This window comes from Chiloscyllium plagiosum, unplaced genomic scaffold, assembly GCF_037043375.1.
Source record: "Chiloscyllium plagiosum isolate Xiang-an unplaced genomic scaffold, Cpla_swu_hap1 HiC_scaffold_2, whole genome shotgun sequence".
In the NCBI taxonomy this organism is placed as follows: domain Eukaryota; kingdom Metazoa; phylum Chordata; class Chondrichthyes; order Orectolobiformes; family Hemiscylliidae; genus Chiloscyllium; species Chiloscyllium plagiosum.
This window is the reverse complement of record NW_028270140.1, coordinates 32377878-32398731: the sequence shown is the minus strand read 5'-3', so window position 1 is coordinate 32398731 and position 20854 is coordinate 32377878. Positions and strand designations below refer to the sequence as shown.

At 42.1% G+C, this 20854-nt stretch overlaps 1 protein-coding gene and 1 long non-coding RNA gene across 5 annotated transcripts in view; one reads left to right on the top strand and one right to left on the bottom strand.

Moving 5' to 3' along the window:
* Nucleotides 1–10776, top strand: part of LOC122563177 (uncharacterized) — a 46943-nt gene extending 36167 nt beyond the window's left edge. Inside the window, exon 3 of the long non-coding RNA XR_006315510.2 lies at nucleotides 10644–10776. This is a non-coding gene — a long non-coding RNA (uncharacterized LOC122563177). The remainder of the gene's footprint in view (nucleotides 1–10643) is intronic.
* Nucleotides 1–20854, bottom strand: part of mamdc2a (MAM domain containing 2a) — a 144737-nt gene that overhangs the window by 31090 nt on the left and 92793 nt on the right. For all 4 annotated transcript variants that reach the window (XM_087995816.1, XM_043716618.2, XM_087995803.1 and 1 more), the window contains 3 exons: nucleotides 10535–10797; nucleotides 6834–6930; nucleotides 3760–3912 (listed from right to left, as the gene is read on the bottom strand). In XM_087995816.1, the coding sequence (XP_087851942.1) occupies nucleotides 3760–3912; nucleotides 6834–6930; nucleotides 10535–10797 (513 nt within the window). The remainder of the gene's footprint in view (nucleotides 1–3759; nucleotides 3913–6833; nucleotides 6931–10534; nucleotides 10798–20854) is intronic.

Here is a 20854-nt window from a genome sequence, read left to right as displayed (position 1 = left end):
CATTAAAGAATCTACAAAAATAAAATAACTGTCATGCCTTTTGGTGAGGTAACTTTCATCTACCCAATGATTTAGAAGATTAAGGTCGTGGAACAGAAGCAGATTGAGAATGTAAATCTAACCTTTCATTGCTCTTGCTTCAAGGTGGATAAACACACTGATCCTTTGGCACATTTGTGGTAACACTGCGACAGGGATCTTAAATACATTTCTCTGGGCAACCTCGAGATGTTTCAAAATGTGGGAAAGTCTCTCTGTGTGGAATGCAGCAGAGCACAGCAAGCTCCCACATACATCAATCCATGATCATCCATTTTAATGATGCTGGATAGGATAAATATTGGCCAGGATGCTGGGGTAAACTTCCCCAATCTTGTTTGAAATTATTATATTACTCATGCGCCTGAAAGGCCAGAGGGGAATTTAGTTTAATATCTCATCTGAAATATGACACCTTAGTGCAGAGTTCCCTCAGGACTGCACAGGGAGTGTCAGGCTACAATTTGTACTCTGGACTCTGCAGTGGGACTTGAGCACCCTCAAACTGACTTAATGTGTCAATTGTAAAGGCCAGAGAGACAAGGCTAAAAGACATAGGAGATGGGCGAACTAAATAAACTTTTCAGTAACAAGTTTGTATTTATGCAACTTTTTAAAATGTAATATCATTCTCAGTAGTGGTTAATAAACAAAATTTGACATGTAGAGAAATACTATAACAAGTGACCTAAAAATCAGGCTGAAGATGCAGATTTCAAGGCATGTCTCCCAACTTGTTTTGCCCAAAATAAGAACAGAAAGCTGATGACACAGTGAGAATCAGAGCAAAGACCAGGAGAGAAACACAGAAAGAGACACAAGAGAAAAATAAAAATTACAAGTAATTTCTGATGCCAGAACTCTGAAATGAAAACACCAATAGCTGGATATACTCAATAAATCTGGCAGCATATGTGGGAAAGAGAAAAGAAGTTCACATCTCAAGTCAAAAATTAGTCTTCTTTAGAATTTGTGAGTAATATCCAACTGGAAACATCAGCAGCGACTGTCAAGAGAAACTGCTAATATTTGACTTGAGATGTGAACTTCTTTTCTCTCTCCACATATGCTGCCAGACCAGCTGAGGAAAATAATCAAGATAGCTTTATGAGCCATCTGTCTTACACTTCAGATTTCCAGTTCAAATATGGCATTTGGTACAAAAGTAGGAACACTCCCCAAGTACACTGCTGCAAAGCTCTCTTTAGGTAGACTTCCAACAAATCAGTCCAGCAGTGCTTCACTTTAAAGTGCAGCTCATAAATGTCAGCTTCATATCAAACTGTTTGTGGTGAATACAAGCAAAAATCTGCATAATTATAATTGCAACTACGGAAACCACCTCAACTCTGGAAGTCCACACCCTCCCTAAAATAGGCTTATAAAGGAAAGCTGTATTTTGTAAAGGTTGTGTCAAATGGAGTGCTCCAGCTTAGTGGTACAAGTTTAGGTCTTGAAAATCCAGAGAACATGAGTTCAAATCTTATCATGGCAATTTTTGAAATTTAAGACCAATAGGTCCAACAAAGAGCAGTCAAAATAAGGGAATTATTGTTAACCACTCGCCAACAGTGAAACCCTGTAAGGAAAACTTCCCAGCACTTCTCTGTAGCGGAGAGGTACAGTATTGGTAATGTCAGTAAACAAGCAAAACAGAGCTAATGCTCTTGAAAATATGGGTTCAAATCCCATGAAAATCAATCAATAAAGTGTGAAATTAAAAATTAATCTCAATAATGGTGACCAGGACAAATATTATCGTAAAACCTATCTGGTTCACTAATGTGGAAAGGGAAGGAGATCCAGCATCCTTACCTGGTCTGGCCCACAGTGGCAATGTGGTTGACTCTTAACTGCCCTCTGAAATGAACAAGCAAGCCACTTAGTTCAAGAGCAGTTCCAGATGCTGGTGCTGACAACCATGCTCAAATCTCACACAAAAAAAAGTTGATTCTTAGGCCTGAATTGTATCAATCAGGCAGAGGTCCTGACCAACATTCCCTTGAAGCTGTGTAGCCATTCTGAGTGGCTGTACACTCTGATCAGTGTATTGCTACATTAGCTTCTGGTTTCTCTAGCCAACTGCTGGGTACAGAGCTTAGAGCTTCATGCAGTGGCTGCAGAAATTAGAATAAACACAGATCCTGACATGAGCAGCAAATGCCTGTTGCTAGCATGCACAGGTGCCTGACATCCCTCTGAATTGTATAAGTGACCCCTAGAGTCTTCTGAGGTGGCCAAACAACCACCATAGAATGGGAAACCCTGCAAAATCCCTCTCATTCACCTGGAGGCACTTTCTCAGAAGAGTGGTTTTTGGTTAAGGTTTGTGATGCAGGACTCTGTGCTCTACATGCTGTTCCCCAGGATTCACATCGAATTGATTGAGGATGGTCAGCCATAATCATAATGAATGGTGGTGCTGGCTCGAAGGGCAGAATGGCCCATTCCTGCACCTATTGTCTATTGTCTATTGAATGCGCCTGGAGGACCATAGACTTGGTGAAAGACGCTCTTTGGTCTGTGCGAAGCATGTTAGTCTTCCAGTGCAAAGTGATGACCTCTACCAAATGTTGCAGACTGGCACATTGTAAAATCTAGGACTATGTGCTGAAGGATGCACTACAGTTTGGGCCAGTGGCCACCAAGGCACAGTGGGGAAAGACCACTGTCTAAGGTCTTTCTGACAAAGTTTAATCAGATTTGACTTGATTTGACTTGATTTGATTTATTGTAGTCAGTCACATGTATCTAAGTACAGTGAAAAGCTTTGTTCTGCAAGCAGTACTGACAGATCATAGCAAACAAGGATACATAGATCATAGGATGCTTAGACAAAGCAGGTTACAACTGTACAGGAGGTGTGCAAAGCAGTCGACATTAGCAATATCAACATTATTTGAAGTTAGGGAGTCCATTAGAAGTTGTCAAACTCTCTCAGTGCCTCAAAATGAACATGAATAGTTTCCTGAATAAGCAGAAAATGCCTTGTTTTTGCGACTGAAGAGAAGATCTGAAAAATGTCAAAATTTCAATGTTTTGTTTTTTTCTTTGCAAAGACTGTACAGAACTGATTTAGAACTTTTTTATGTACTCATGCATGTTTTTTTATGAATAATGTATATCTCTGAAATTAAAGAAAAATCAAGCAACTACAAACTTCTGCTTATGTAGTCTCTTTAGCATGGTAAAACATTCCCAGGATGTTTCGCCATAGCGATTATCAAATAAAAATTGATATTGAGGCACAAATGGACGTCTTTGGAACAAATAACCAAGCCATTGTTCAAAGTGATAGATTTTAGAATTTTCCCAAAAGTTGTGAAAGATATATGAATTCTGAGGGAAAGAATTCCAGATCTCAGGATGTCAGAAATCAAAGGCACTGCCAGCAATGGTGTAGCGATTAAAAGAAGCATTATTCAGAGATGTGCTAGAGGCGACTACAGAGGTAGGGAGTTGGAGGATTAACATGGAGTTACTTGAATGATGACGAAAAATTTCAAAATTATGCCTTTGCTGGACTGGGAACCACTCTAGGCCAGGTGTGAGGTGTGAATGTCCGAGAATATAACTGGACGTCAGCCTTAATTTTTCCAACAGATTTTGGCCACTTTTAAACAAGGGAAGACTCATAACTTGTTCGTTCTTCGCCATTCTATATAAAAAGAAGAGAAACAAGAAATTGCAGCTCAGAATAGTTATTAAAATACAACTCACCTACCCCTGTCGTGTGATCACCCTTTGGACCCGTGAATGATGTTGGTGTTGTACCAGTTCTTCTGTACCAGTTGCCTTTGTCCTTATGATCCTGAATGAATCCACAATAATCCATATCAAAATTGCACTTTCCTGGAGTAGGAAGCCAGGAACCTGTACAGAGTAGGTAGGGAAAAAAAGAGTTTCTTCAAACTGTCAGGATTTTAGATACAAGGTTAGGCTGGAGCTTATTGCCTTGTTTCTCTTTCAGCAATGAGGACTGCCAGGAGAAGTGTACAAGATTGATGGGTTTTGATATGACCAACAAAAAAACGCTTCTCATTAACTGATTTCACAGGGACAGGGGGAAACACATTTAAGGCTTTGGATAAGGGACTGATTCCAGGATCAGTGATGATGACCTAAAACTTTCCACGAGGGTGAAGAAAGTGGAGGCAATCAACGTTTTGAAAAGAAAATGGGATGAGATTACAGGGATAGCGCAGGGGATTGGAGATTACTAGATTGCTCTTAAAGAGAGATTGAAAAGGCTGAATGGCTTCCTAATGTGCCAGAGAAGACCCTGTGACTTCTTCCAAAGTTAGTGTTTTACTCTACCCCAGCCTCCACGTGAAACATTTTAAACATCACAACAGCAGGAAAACATTTCAACAATAAGCGCAACATTATATTAAATTCCTCAAACTCATTGTGCAGGAGGGTAGCACTAGTTAAGTGTCAGAGTCAATCACTTCCAAGGGCAAGACCGGCATGCTCAATTGAAATTCAGAAGGTGATTCTTTTCACCAGGCAATGGTCTGTCCAGGGCGGGCTGTCAGTATGGTCAACAGTTACAAAATCCACCTTGAAAGTTGAACCGCTTTCTGGCTGGGACCAAGAGTCCAGGATTTCTCACATGCTCAGTGTCCATAAGTTGACATTTGTGAATTGCAGTCGAAGTCCTTGAATAGAGAATTGTCTGTAAGAACACTCTTTGCTGCAAGAGAAATTTCCCGACTACACTGCTGTCTCGATGTCACAAAGTTCTGTTTTTGGGCCAGGTTTCATGCTGTGAACTTATTCTCCTGGTTGTGAAACAGGCCATCCCAATGCATCAGTCAGTGTGGACAAGAAAGAAGAACAAAAAAAAATACCTGTGCTTCAAGGTTTCTTCACCATTTCAAAACTTTGGGATAGGAAGGAGATCATTCAAGGCCCTGAAGACGGTTTCATGCTTCATTGAAATCATGGCGGATCTGTGTCTCAGCTCCACTGGGGGAATTTTGTGCCACCCACCATGGCAGATTTGAGATAGGGAGCAATTAAGTATGGAGGAAGAGTGGTGAGTGGTTGAGGTCCCTAGCAACCTCCCACCTTCATCCCAATTAAGATCGAAGTGGGAGAGCTATGAGCAGACTCCCCACAATGTTGTCAATTGAAGCTCTTAGGGGGGTAATTAGTGACCCTGTAAGGGCCTTGCCATACCACTGGTGGTATTAATATGGTTGAGGGGAACTTGCCAGCTGGGGAGCAAAATGAGCAAATCCTGACAAGAGATCCTGAGAGGTAATCCCTGCCTTTGCTGCTATTTGCTCTTGCCCTATCTCCCTTGCAAATCCCCCAACCCATGTCAACCTTCTGGTCATTATTCAACTGATGACTCCTCATCAGAGCTGACATGAAGTATAGAGGTGACAGCATTTATGCAAAAGTTTGGAGTGGGGGGCAGTGGGGATAGTGGGTGTAGAAAAGATGTTGATAGTTTAGATTAAGGTATCGCAATGTGAGAATGACAGACCAATGGTGTCTCCTGCCTGACATGAAAGGACCGTAACTAGGATGGGGGCACTTGATAAGATGAAAGAGATGGTTCACATTTTGAAGGTGTTGAACTGAATATTAGGGCCAGAAGGCTGAGATGTGCCTCCTCAATGCCGGGAGGGTGTCATACCAGTAGCAGCCACCATTTTCTCCATAGCACTCTTGAGTAAAGAACAGCAGAACATCTCATCCGAGCTCCTTGATGACTGTCACTGGCCTGTTTAGTGCCTAAGTGGGACAAGATATCAAAAGCCTTCCCAAAAAGAAGTGAGGTAGGATTCTCACCAGCTCGCCAAGAGAGACCTCCCCTCACCTCCACAAGATTCAGCCTCAAATTTGCCTTTCCCAATATCCCTCAAAAACCTAGGTTAACGAAATATCTATCAGTCTCAAATTTAAATTGAACCATTGTCTCAAACATGCACCTATTTACCTATTAAAAAGAGGCAAGTTCCAAAATTCTGCCATGCTTTATGAGGAACAAATGATTCCTCCTTTTACTCTTGAGATAGTTGGCTCAGCCCCTACTCCAGGCTCTTCAATCAGATCCAAACATCTCTGCAGAGTTAAGCATTTAGAATGACCAGATGATTGATGGATCCTCCCTTGTTATCTAAATATGATATTCCAGGTATCATATCAGCAGAGGCCTTTATTTTGTTGGCTTAGCCATAGTACCAGAGTCAAAAAAACTACAGATGCTGGAATCCAAAGTAGACAGGTAGGAGGCTGGAAGAACACAGCAAGCCAGGAAGCATCAGGAGGTCAATGTTTCAGGTGTAACCCTTCTTCAAGGCATCAGGAGGTAGAGAAGTCAATGTTTCAGGTGTAACCCTTCTTCAGGGCATCAGGAGGTAGAGAAGTCAATGTTTCAGGTGTAACCCTTCTTCAGGGCATCAGGAGGTAGAGAAGTCAATGTTTCAGGTGTAACCCTTCTTCAGGTCATCAGGAGGTAGAGAAGTCAATGTTTCAGGTGTAATCCTTCTTCAGGGCATCAGGAGGTAGAGAAGTCAATGTTTCAGGTGTAACCCTTCTTCAGGGCATCAGGAGGTAGAGAAGTCAATGTTTCAGGTGTAATCCTTCTTCAGGGTCGTGAAGAAGGGTTACACCCGAAATGTTGACTTCTCCACCTCTTGATGTTGCCTGGCTTGCTGTTGTTCTTCCAGTCCTGCCTGTCTACTATGGTAACAGAGTTGGCATTTTGATGTTCATTATTGTAACAGACAGAACAAATAAACATTTATGCTATTTTTCTCATAAACCCCCATTTGTACCTCCAGGAATCCGACAGTCTCCTTGGCTCACTGTGATGTCATCCAATGCTACTTTTCCACAGTTCCAGAAATTCTTACAGACACTGACGAAAACTATCTGGAAAAGAAATAGAAGAAAATTATTTGTTTAATTATTTCAGTAACATTTAGAAACTTTGTTCTATTGGAAGTAGATTCCTCCATTTATTAACATGAAACTCATGAAACTGATCTGTATCTTAACTGCAGTCACCCAGTTTGGTTCCATAAACTTTGCCAAATGAAAATCTATCAATCTTAATTTTTTAAATTTCAATCAACACTGAGCATCAGAATGTGAATTAGTGCTTCTGATATAAGTCTTGAAGAGCCCAACTCCAATCTTAAGGTTCTGCACCATATTTTGTACTGCCCCACCAAAGGAATTAGTTTATCTTCAGGATGTAGGTTTGCTCACTGAGCTGGAAGGTTTCTTTTCAAACGTTTCATCAACATACTAGGTAACATCTTCAGTGAGCCTCTGGATGAAGCACTGGTGGTGTAGCCCACTTTCTATTTATGTGTTTGGGTTTCCTTGGGTTGATGATGTTATTTCCTGTACTTTTTCTAAGGGGGTGGTAAATGGGATCCAAGTCAATGCGTTTGTTGAAATGTCATGCTTCTAGGAATTCTCGTGCGTGTCTCTATTTGGCTTGTCCTAGGATGGACGTGCTGTCCCAGTCAAAGTGGTGTCCTTCCCCATCCATATGTAAGGATACTAGTGAGAGTGTGTCATTTGTTTTGTGGCCAGTTGATGTCCATGTCTCCTGGTGGCTAGTTTTCTGCCTGTTTGTTCAATGTAGTGTTTGTTGCAGTTCTTGCAAGGTATTTTGTGAATGACATTAGCTTTGCTTGTTGTCTGTATAGGGTCTTTCAAGTTCATTAGTTGCTGTTTTAGTGTGTTGGTGGGTTTGTAGGCTACCATGTTGCCAAGTGGTCTGAGTAGTCTGGCACTCACTTCTGAGATGTCTTTGATGTAGGGAAGAGTGGCTAGGGTTTCTGGATGTGTTTTGTCTGCTTGTTTGGGTTTAGATTACTAGATTACTTACAGTGTGGAAACAGGCCCTTCAGCCCAACAAGTCCACACCACCCCGCCGAAGCGCAACCCACCCATACCCCTACATTTACCCCTTCACCTAACACTACGGACAATTTAGCATGGCCAATTCACCTGACCCGCACATCTTTGGACTGTGGGAGGAAACCGGAGCACCCGGAGGAAACCCACGCAGACACAGGGAGAACGTGCAAACTCCACACAGTCAGTCGCCTGAGGCGGGAATTGAACCCGGGTCTCTGGCGCTGTGAGGCAGCAGTGCTAACCACTGTGCCACCGTTTGTTGCTGAGAAATCAGTGGACTGTGTTCATTGGGTACACATTCTTTTTGAATGCAAGTCAGCCAATTTCTAGAATGAACCTAGTTTTTAAATTGGCAATAGTTTATTTCAAATATCTTTGTAATCACAAAATGTCTGCACTCAAGCTTATCTAAGATATTTGAGGTCTTTGTGTGTCTAGTTCTGAGTCCACACTCATGTTTACCTAATCAAACACAGCCAGCATTGATTAGTTACCAGACTAGCAGAATTGAACACACAATTAAAACTATGGATTACCATGCTCAACAATTTAGCAGCTCATGGGATCTATGGAATTCTGAATTGTCATTAGCCCAATATTTCTCATTGATTTCAAATTACAAAAATGTGGGCAAAGGTGCAAAACCAACAGAGTGCCCAATATTGTCACTTTCCCAACTGGTGAGATAGGTTAATATTACTACCAAGGTTATATGATGTAAAAATACTGTCCTGTTCCTAGTCCTGCTTCATTGAGCTTTCATGCTCAGTATCACTCCAGGTTAGGTTCTGATCATGTCATCGGACCTCATTATTTAAGCTGAAACATTCCCCCAAATACCAATACAAAGAGCATATTTAGTTTGCTCAAATAATAGACTAACTTGTTGTTAAATCTGAACCCAAGAAAAGCCTGATTAATGTCAAAAAGGATTGGTTGAACACTAACATTGTCAACTACTCAGCATATTTCATGGTTTTATCTTTGTTGCATGCTACCAATATGCTGGAATGTTGGAAGTTGTTCACAACAGTCTAGAGATTCCGCTTCGGAGTAAAATGTTGGCACAGTAATTTATGATTTCTGGCACAAGGCACACTATCACTCACCACTGATCTAGTAGTGAATAATTGCAAAGTATCTAAATGAGTGCAAATCTGATCATGTTAGGAAAAAACCATTAAAAACACAACAAAAAAATTTAATTTCTGAAAAATATTTTCAATAAACCTTTTTTGGGGAAATGGAAGAATTCTGTATGATAGGTGGAATCTTGAAGAGTCTGACATCTCATCAGCTGGCTGATTGATTTATGTTTAAATTCAATATGTTATTTTAGTTTGCTGAACCTGTCTTTCTTTATCCAACTAAGTTCCTGACCAGCTGAGTATTTCTAATAATAGCTGCTGTTTTTCTATCAAGAAGCACTTAATTGAATGTGGACATTGGAAAGTGTCACGATCATTAAGGGGGCACACGATTGCAAATATTTTTGATTACTCAGAATTTTAATTACATGTTTACGCCATTACTTAAAACAACCCAGAGCAACTCAGTGCTGAGGATTTTCAACCCAGGATTGCCTGTTTGACTGTCTGAAAATAGGAGGCAGTCAATTGACAAATCAGGGATTGGTGGCAGGGTGAGTGGGGTTTGATAAAAACAGCTCAGCTGCCTTATTCCTTTCTCGAGACTGACACAATGGGATATTTAGATGGTTCTGTAAGTTACTACTGAGTCCATCTTAAGGGGTAAAGCTGCTAGAATTTGTGAATTATCCATTTGTTGCAACCAATGCTCAGCCCAAGCAGGACCCTCTGAAAAATCCAGAAAAGGCTCAAGAGTCTCGTGATTCTTAAGCTCTACTGAATTGGTTTTCTCGAACTGCATCCAATGAAGAAATTTCCTACCTATTGCCAGCCTTTAAAAGGCAATTAGATGCTCATCCTGACTGATCAACTGCATGGGTTGGTTAACTTGAAACAGTAAAGCGCATTATAAGTTATGAAGTAAACAGTGCAGCAAGCCACACTCAGCTGACCAACTGATAAGCAGAGTCACAACATTGTATTCCACAGATAGAGCCTTTAAAGGGATGGTGGTTTGGTTCCAACTAAGGATGCTGTGTGGCTTGATGGGAAACTTGCAGGTGATGATGTTTTCATGCATCTGCTACCCTTGTCCAATGCATTAGAGGTCATTAGTTTTAAAGGTACTGACTAATAGGCTTTGAACAGTTGCTGTAGTAACATCTTGTAGATGGTACTCACTGCTACCCCTGTGTATTGGTGATGGAAACATTGAATACTTAAGGAGGTGCACAGTGTGCCGGTCAAGAGGGGTGCTTTCTCTTTGATATGTCAAGCATCTTGGAACTGCACTCATTAAGGCAAGTACAGAATATTTCATCACATTCATGACTCACGTATTGCAGGTGATGGACATCTGATTCATTTGTGTTTGTGCAGTGGGTACTATTCATGGCAAAATTCATACCCTGCACTTGTACAGATACATTTTCCAGTAGAAAGTACTGGACAGGGTTTATAGGAGTACAAACCCTGATTAATCTTTCTCCATTTCCCTGAGGAACAATAACTACCTTACTGGCCTCCTGCCTTCGATAGTTAACCTCCGCTTGAATCCACATTCCAGTAGGCGATTTGGGAATTGTCCAAATCTTTTCTTGAACACGGTCTTCTTCATCATAGATGTAGACTGCAAGGGCATCCTCTGTGACAAAGTGATTCAGGGCATAAAAGAAACGCAAGCAATACTGGAGATTGGCGTGCAAAAGTGGACCAGCCAGATGAGCCACGTACTCCTGATGGTAACCGAACCTTGTGTTGGAAATCAGAAAGCCACCTGCGAAAGGTAAGACAGTATTCATAACTGAATTAAAACAGGAAATGCAAATAAATACCTATCCCAAAAATAATCGGGAGTCAGGGCCTGGAGATTGCCAGAAACGTGAATGCAATGCACACTATATAGATTCACACAGAATTTACAGAGCAGAAGCAGGCCATTCGGCCCAACCTGGCCATGATGATGTTTATGTTTCTCATGAGCTTTCTCTCAACTCCTTCCATCCCGTCACCATGCAACAAAGGTTTACAGTTCCCCACCAATGGGTTTGCATGAGGTGAGGTGTGAAAATTACCCAGGAGCCTTGTGCACAATTTTACCATGGGGTGACTCGCCTAACCCAATGGAAGCTCGTATGCAAGTTAGTGGTCACTTACAAGCCATTTTTGCTCAGCTGAAAGTTTTCAGCGAGCAGGAGGAGTTTGAGGGGTGGATAGGATGATAGTCTAATGTGGGGATGGGGCAGGGATAGTGTGGCATCGGTGCCTCCATTACTCAGTGCCTCCATTACTGCCCACCCCAGTTGTCACAATCACCAAAACCCTTTCTTGCCACAACTCAGGCTTCTCTTCCTGTCTCCACTGCGGAACACTCCCATGTACCTCCACTCTGCATTCGTGGACCTTGACTGTTTGCTGCTCCCACCAGGGCTGCTGAGTCTACAGAGAGCTGTTGCACAATCAAATTAGCCGCCAGGTCATTTTCTCCCAAAAGAGTAACAGAGACATAGCCTCCAGGAAACACTACAGTGCGATGGATACTGGGTTGCTGGCAGTGCCAGCATGTACTCTTCACCCAGTCTTTGGGTGGGTGTGAGAGACACACCTGAAATCCCCCTAACTGAAACTTTTGACCCATGTCCTCCTTTTCTTTCTCCTGCGTTTATCATTTCCTCTGAAATGTGTCTATTCTATTCACCTCAACCACTTCTTGTAGCAGACAAATCCACATTCTCACCACTCTCTGAATAAAAAAGTTGCTCTGACAGGCTTTATTCAGGAGTTAAAACAATTGTTCAAATTTGATCAAGCCAGGATGACAGTGATGTGGAGAGATGAACTTCATAACATTATTCCAAGCAAGTCATTTGATAAAATTGCTCCCATCAACAAAGGCAAGTCTGGAAATTACAGTAAATGTGTTGTAAAAATAGAAACATTAACTTGTCCAATGTAGATATGGAGCCGCAACTGTCCATTCAGTTGGTTAAGTCAGAGTGTATCGTGAAACCTCTTTTGCATTTGTGAATGGGGCACTAAATTGTTACCTGTTTTGTGTGAGCACGTTCACACACTGGAGAGTGTTTAATTTTCTATATGCATATCAATTACCTTTAGTTTGAGTGGCTGCTGTTTGGGGAATTCTGTGAGCCTTGCGAACCATCAAAGCCACCAATCCAGTGTCAGGTCGGGTAGCACAGTGGGTGGCACGGTGGCACAGTGGTTAGCACTGCTGCCTCACAGCGCCAGAGACCCGGGTTCAATTCCCGCCTCAGGCGACTGACTGTGTGGAGTTTGACATTTTCCCTGTGTCTGTGTGGGTTTCCTCTGGGTGCTCCAGTTTCCTCCCACAGTCCAAAAATGTGCAGGTTAGGTGAATTGGCCATGCTAAATTGCCCATAGTGTTATGTGAAGGGGTAAATGTAGGGGAATGGGTCTGGGTGGGATGCACTTTGGCAGGTTGGTATGGACTTGTTGGGCCGAAGGGCCTGTTTCCACACTAAGTAATCTAATCTAAATCTAAATATCTCTCCCTTGAAGGTCTTTCACCAATAATTTGTGACTTCTTATGAACTCCATTGAGCTTTGCAAATACCATCAGGGTTGAAATTGCATTGTCTAAGTTTAACCATGTGAGTTTAATTGATTTTAGTGAGTGAATGAATATGAGCAACTTTAATTTAACAGACCAGGCAGAAATCTCATTGAGGCAGAAATGGGGACTGCAGATGCTGGAGATCATAGTCAAGATTAGAGTGGTGCTGGAAAAGTACACCAGGTCAGGTGGCATCCGAGGAGCAGGAAAATCGACGTTTCGGGTATTCCTGAAGAAGGGCTCTTGCCCGAAACGTCAATTTTCCTGCTCCTCGGATGCTGCCTGACCTGCTGTGCTTTTCCAGCACCACTCTAATCTTGACAGAAATCTCATTGAATTGGGTACATATGAAATATGGGCAGGAGGGCCATTTGGCCCATTGAACCTGTTCCACCATTTAATAAGATTGTGGCTGATCTGGTTTTTGGTCTCAAATCTACTTTCTTACCTGTCCCCCCTAAATTTAAATTCCTTTGTAGATCTGTAACGTACCTATCACAGTCTTGAATACATTCAATATTTCAACATCCACCGCGTTTGAGGAACAAAACCACAAAGACTGATGAATGTCAAAGAACAAATACCACCTCCTTTCTGTTTTAATTTTAAACTGTGATCCCAATTCTAGACTCCCCACAAGAGGAAATACCCTCTTAGCAATTACCCTACCGTGCACTCTCAGAATCTTATAAATTTAATTCAAATTATAAGACCATAAGACATAGGAGCAGAAATTAGACCATTCGGCCCATCGAGTCTACTCCACCATTCAATCATGGCTGATAAGTTTCTCAATCCCATTCTCCCACTTTCTCCCCATACCCCTTGATCCCCTTGATACTCAAGAACCTATCTATCTCAGTCTTAAATATACTCAGTGACCTGACCTCCACTGCCATGTCTCTTCTTCTGAACTCAAGTAAGTATAGGCCCAACCTGTTTAACATTTCATCATATGGCAGACTTCTCATCCCATGAATCAATCAAGCGAAACTGGTCTGAACTGTCTCCACTGTAACTTAGGTCCCTCTTTAGGTACAGAGACCAGGCTGACACACCTCTCAGTGCTGACTTCAACAGAGTCAAGTCAGACAGAGCATGGGAGCAATGGTGCACACAATTCCTCCAGTTCCCCAATGAACAGGTTAAATTTAAAAGTCCTCTAGTTGTTTTATCTTATCTTCCAGTCAATTTATCGTCTTTCCAAATGTTTGTGCACAGATGACGAATGATCTTTTTACAAACATTCACTTTCAACATTCTTCACATGTTTATTCAGCTTTGCCTTTTAAATATCTCCACATTCTGTGTAAATAGACTATTGGAGGGGCAATTATCGATATAAGATACTTTGGCATATTCTCAGAGTTAACCTCGGACTCATGTGTGTGCACAAGAATCCCAGTTGCCTGGCTAAGTTTCAATTTCATTAATACCCAAATCCTCACTTAATCCCAGCTGTCTCAGCAGGCTATATTCAGTAGAGATTGATAGTCTGGGTTTTAAAACTGAGAGCCTCATGTTCACTAACTCAAACAGGCATGTTACCAGATAAAGTTCAGATCTCACAGGCACATCATCCTCTCTCTGTTTTAAACAGTGTAATAACAAATCTTCAGCAAACCACCAAGTGTAACATAGTGATGAATAGCATAAATGCCTTTAATCAACACCATGAACCAGCTGTCCATGAGTCTGGTGGAACCAGATACAGCCAACAGCTGCTTGAGAGAAATAAAATGCAAAGCTTTTCGGATAATGTGAGGGCTAGATGATTCTAAAAGGAGTTGACATGTCTTCAGTGGGCTGAGTGTCCTCCTCATACCATAATGACTCCACGGGCTGGATTGTAAACTGCAGCATGTGGAGACTTTCCTTAGTTCAAGTGTTCGAGGACAGCCCACCATCGCTCATCCAGCTCTTCCCAGTTTACTATTTCGGCCGAGGGGTTCCTTTTATAAGTCCCACCTCACAGGATGTCTGGAGAATTGGGGGCTGGCAGCTCTGAAGCACTGGCAGTGCCTCAGGGATTGATGGCTACGCTTGGTATTGCAGGAGGCCGACATGAAGAGCAACTGTGGCTGCTCTGGAACTCAAGGGGGCCTGAGATCTAACTGGGGCCAGGCTGGCTGGGAGGCTCTGGCAAAGTGCTGATGGGTATTTTCTACAGTGTAGTGGTGGGAGGAGGGAGCCAATGATGGATGTAAGGAGAGAAAGCCATGGGTTGTGGGGATAACCTCCAAGTAATATTATTATAGGGAGCATGGCCCCCACTATTTGCTATATAGCAGTCTGCAGGATCAAAATGGCCAAGCTCCAAGACTCTTAGTGCCCACTAAATTGCAACAGGGCAGAATGTGGTCCTTGATTAGACAACTAATGCTCACTTAAGGGCCAAAAATGTCCCAAGTGGTTCCCTGACGTGTGTCCAGTCCTTCTGGTAATATGGACTGAATTTTGCAGATGAGTTGCGGTGAGGGTTAAAAGGCAGGTGGTGATTCCCCTCCAGCAGGCAGTGATTGACTGGAGTGGAATTATGGTCTGTCAATGGGCCATCATCCCACTGATGAAGGCAGCCGACATGCTCAGAGCTCACAGCCCGATTGGGGATTACTGGTAGCTCACCATAACCAGCCAAACTCTATGGTGGTTACAGCTGAGGCTGTAACTACCAGACGAGGGCCCATCAATGGTGAGGTGCCCTTGATCAGCCCTTAGAGAGGAAACCAGATGCCAGGCAGGCTCCCAGTGATCAGTAGAAACTGTACACAGAGCACTGGATGCACTTTCAATGGGTCACGCACTGTCCCCCACAGGGATCACCCTGTGGGTCATGGAGCACTAACCCCCCCCCCTCCCCTTGACACTGGGAACCTGTGAGGAGTCTCCCCACAGGATGGTGAACCTGACTGATTCTGGGAAAATGCCATCAGGGACGGGCAAGACGTCAAAGTCCTCTCCTTCCCTGCTATACTGCCAGGTGACCAGGAGGAGGAAGAGTGAATACTAATGGACTAGGAAACTTAACTCTGTGACTTTATGGGAAACTAGAGGAGCACATGAAAGTGAAAGCAATAGAATGATATGTTGTCAGGGTGAGATGATGGGGGGTTAGCAAGGTGCATACAATAGCTATTGGAGCAGATGGGCTGATTCTGCCCTTCCCATTATATGTAAATCTCTCCTTAGCAATTTCAAAGAGTCTCTGTATTTAATTTGAATGTTATCCTATCTCATTTGAAGGTGTCTTGCTAATCCTCAGTGGAAAAGTCTGGTAGGTCCCAGACCACAGGCATCATTCCAACCAGTCGCTAAATAAAATCATACAAGATTGATTTACCTGCTGACAATTTCCTCTCAACCATAACTGGGATTTGTGTTGTGGATTTAAAGCTATCATAAGGTGCTTCACAGAAGTGTTACCAAGCAAAGTTTGACACTGAGCAATGTGTGGAGCTTTGGGAGAATGGCCAAAAGCTTGATCAGATAGTTTTAAAGGAGCGTCTTCAAGAAGGAAAGCAGAGGAGGAACAGTTAGGGTGAGGAAAGGAAATCCAGAGCTTAGATTCCATGCATCCAATGCCAAGGCTGGAATCAGGAAATCCAGAAATGCACAAGAGTTCAGAATTAAAGTAATATGGAGATAGTAGAGAGTGGTAGAGTTTCAGGTGATTTTTGAGCTCGGGAGACTCTAACCCAAACTCTAACTATAACCCTTTGACAACAAGGATGTAAAGTTTAAATCCATGGCATTGCTGCAGCCTATATAGGTTGCCAAGCATATGGATGATGAGTGTTTAGGATGAGCTTAAGCTTACTGAGGATTGAAAGGGGAAGGCCAGCTAAGGCTATTAGAATAGTTGAGGATATGTGTAGAATTCACAGAGATTTGGGTAAAGATCAAAAATCTGTCAATGCTGAAAACCGACAATTTGGAAATGTGGCCAGGATTTTTATGCTCAAATCTCAAGTGCAATTTAAATTCATAACCTACTGACTCAGAGGTGAGAAAACTATCCAGTGTACCACCACTAACATTTCCAACAGCTTTCAGATGAGTCAGTAATAATTAAGGCTGTAGATTGAAAAGCAGCATGATGGTGAAACTGTATCCTCACCCATTCCCTCAGGTTCTCTCTTGATATAGGAGCACTCCCTTCATCACTTCAATCTCTCCCATATGCAAAGTTGCAGATCACTGATATTTTGTGCAATTCTTCAATTCTTCTGTGTTTGTTTATGTGAATGTGCTTGTTAGTTAGATAAAATAAAATGTGGAAGTTGCTGGAAGAAAAAGGCTGTATGCATGGAGTATATTGTCCAAAACATAGCAGTATGGAAGTAGGTTTGTTCGCTGAGCTGGAAGGTTCATTTCCAGACATTTCATCACCCTACCAGATTAGATTAGATTAGATTACATTACAGTGTGGAAACAGGCCTGTCGGCCCAACAAGTCTACACCGACCCGTCGAAGCGAAACCCACCCATACCCCTACATTTACCCCTTACCTAACACTACGGGCAATTTAGCATGGCCAGTTCACCTGACCCTGCACATCTTTGTGATGTGGGAGGAAACCGGAGCACCCGGAGGAAACCCACGCAGACACGGGGAGAATGTACAAGCTCCACACAGACAGTCGCCTGAGGCGGGAATTGAACCCGGGTCTCTGGCGCTGTGAGGCAGCAGTGCTAACCACTGTGCCACCGCGGTAACATCTTCAGTGGGCCTCAGTGAAGCCTACATCTAGAACCTCACCTTGAACTACAAATCATTTCAAAACCCATATAGCAGTATGTTCAACATGAGAACTTTATTGAAGTGAAGCTTAAAATGTCTGCCCAAAGGATATGTGCCTCATGGTAGAGTTCTTATGACTATAGTTAACTCGGACAGGAATTTGTACATGATTGTACTTCAATCCACTTTAATACAAAAAAAAAGGAAAAAATGTCATGAATTATCATGTACCTTTTAAGTATTCATGTTCCCAACAATAAATATTACATTACCTTAGCAATTTATTGTTCCCAAAAGTCCGATGCATTGCACACATCGTCCATAAATCATACTGGTCTCTGAATGCAGTTGGGGAACAATTTCCAGAGCTGGGTGTATGTGTCTGCCATTGAGGGGGTGTATCTGGTGGTTCACTTCCTCCACATACCATTGAGGTGACAACTGCTCCACACAAGTCCCATGTTGCTACTTAGGATAGTTTTTATTGAGATTGTTGAATGATTGTACTCTAACTGGCTCTCCAATATTCAACTCTGACAACAACAGCTTTGTAATCTTGCTGAAATGAAAATGAGCTTTCTGGATGTTGCACTCACACCGATTTCTACTTCTGGCTTCCGGAACTGTTTTTGCAATTGGAATAGTACTTTGTGTGGGGTGCAACATTAATTTTTATACTGGATTACTTTCCATGCCTTCACGGCTGTGTTTTTCCACATGAGGGTTGCCTTGAGTGCATCTGTATTGGATTTGCTCCATTTCTTTATGATTCATTTGGTGATTTTCATTGCTGCCTCAGCCTTTCCAGTTGACTGGAGATAACGTAGAGATGACATATGGTGTTGAATTTCCCAATCTTTCATGAAGTGACTGATAAATTAACTCATGGATTAACAGCCACTGTCCTTCATAACAGTGTTGGCAATGCTATAATGACTGATGTGTTCTTTTAGACCCTTCGTAATCGCAGTGGGAGTCATTGAAGTCAACTAGTCCACTCCTCAGTAATCAGAATACAGAGGAACCTTGATTATGTGAACGACACGGGCGGGGAGTATTTTGTTCAGGTAATTGAATGTTCGGATAATCGAATGTTTGGATAACACAGTTTAGCCAAGCATTAGGACCTTGCCATGTTGTTCAGATAATCCGAAATTCAGATAATCAACGTTCGGATAATCGAGGTTCTTCTGTAGTGGTCTACTGTAACAAGATAGTCACTTCCTGCGAGTATGAAGAAAACTACTTCCAGCTTCATCCATAGTCTGTCTGGGATGTCGTGTATCATCTAGCATGCTTAGCTTAGTGCCCATTACAAGTCGCACAATGGCTGATCTGATCCTAAATTTCCATGCTCATGTTTGGTCAGTGGAGGACATCTTCTGTCTTCCTCCGGTTTGATTCAATTCATTGTCTTGTGAGGATATGATTTAGCGTCTCTCCTATCACCTCCTTCAGGATAATTACTCTATTTCCTTTGTACAACACGCCACCATGGGCTGTCAATCCAATTCTATCTGCCCAATATGCTTTCATAGCAAAGGGAATGCCCTTGATGCCATCTGGCAATCCTTTTATCACTACTTCTTGCAGCAGTTGGAGATTTGCATCTTGTTGGATAGTTGTTACTTTCAGTGTTTGTGCTGATTGATGACTTCCAGAGCATAATGAGCTGCTGCTTAATACTAGAGGAGTTTTACATTCTTTGGTAGCATTGTCCACTTTGCTCACTGGGACAGCTATTCTTGACAGCATGTCTACAACATGCATCTACTTCCTTTGCTAGTACATCCAGATGATATCTCTGTAAATGGAGTAACATCATTTTCTTATTATGTTTTTCTATTTGTTTTAGTGCTCTGGATGCAAATGGATCCAGTTGTCCTTGCTGCAGTAGGGTTGCTCCAAGTCCCTAGATCATAAGTTTCAGGAGAAATAGGCCATTCAGCTGATTGAGTCTGCTCCACCATTCGTTAAGATTGTGGCTGATCTTATAATTCTCAACTCCACTTTCTTACTTTTTGCCTCACTGATAAACAAATCCGTCTGTGTCTCTCAGCTTTGAAAATAGTTAATAATTTGGGGCGGCATGATGGCTCAGTGGTTAGCACTGCTGCCTCACAACGCCAGGGTTCGATTCCAGCTTTGGGCGACTGTCTGTGTGGAGTTTGCACATTCTCCCCGTGTCTGCATGGGTTTCCTCCCACAGTCCAAGATGTGCAGGTCAGGAGAATTGTCACACTAAATTGTTCATGATGTTAGATGCATTACTCAGAGGGAAATGGGTCTGGGTGGGTTACTCTTCAGAGGGTCAGTGTGGACTTGTTGGGTCGAAGGGCCTGTTTCCACATTGTAGCGAAGCTAATCTAACTTCAACAAACCTCTATAAGAAATGTTTGTCTTTTAAACTTGTTGTTTTTCTGACCTATGGTTATACTGTGTATAGCTGCAATGTAATTTTTTTCTTCATTTCTCTATTCTGGATCTAAGGATTGGACCTAGGTACTCTGTACCTAAAATGATGCTGTGTATTGGTGACATTGTTACACTGCTTGTATAACTGAAGGAGCTGTACCTAGATACCTTTATACCTAAGACGGTACTGTAAGTGGTGACTTCTAAACTTTTCGCTGTACTCATTTGAAGACATGTGGCAATAAAGCTGATTCAATTCAGAATTCCATAGATTGACTCAGAAAAGAAATCCTCCTCATATCTCTCTTAAATGTGTGATCCCTTACTATTAGATTATGCCCTCTGGTCCTAGACTCTCCAAGAAGGAGAAACATCATCTCTGCAACCGCCTTATCAACCCATCCAAGAATCTTATATGTTTCAGTAAAGTCTCCTCTGTCTCAGTTTCTAAGTCCTGGCTCACTGGCACCACACTGCAGAAAGACTTCATTATTTACACCCTAGTATTTCAGCATTGTCACTAGTTGCTTAATTTTAGTAAACATTGCTTCTTGTTCTATGCCCAATATCACTGCATGTCTTGGCCAGGAGTTGGCATATGATTCTTGACTTTGGGCATCTTTAATTGTATATTTTTTCTTGTTTAAATCGTTTCCAGGAAGATCACAAATTATCTTGTGCTGTCTACACTAATGCTTTTCTGGAGCATTGGACACGCCAAACTGCATATGCAACTATTTGTATCACCTAAAGCATGTTGAGAATGTAGTTAGACAACTGTTACTTTTATCTAACTTCACTTTGCAGGAATCATCCTTTGCATCTTAGGGTGGTGAAGATTTTTGTCTTTGCAAATCATGGTGAAATTCCTTAGATGGTTGGCATGAGGTAGTGAGATCTCTTCAAAACCTGCCTAGATTCGTTGGGTCAGTGCAGAGCCTCAAATTTTCAGGTTGGTTCACAGCCATTAAACCACCCTGAAGCCATTATCACTTTCTTCATTACGCTCTACTTTTCCAAATCTTTTGTTTTGTCTTTTATGCTTTCCTTTGCAGCTGCTGAATTGATCTTGGATTTCCATCTA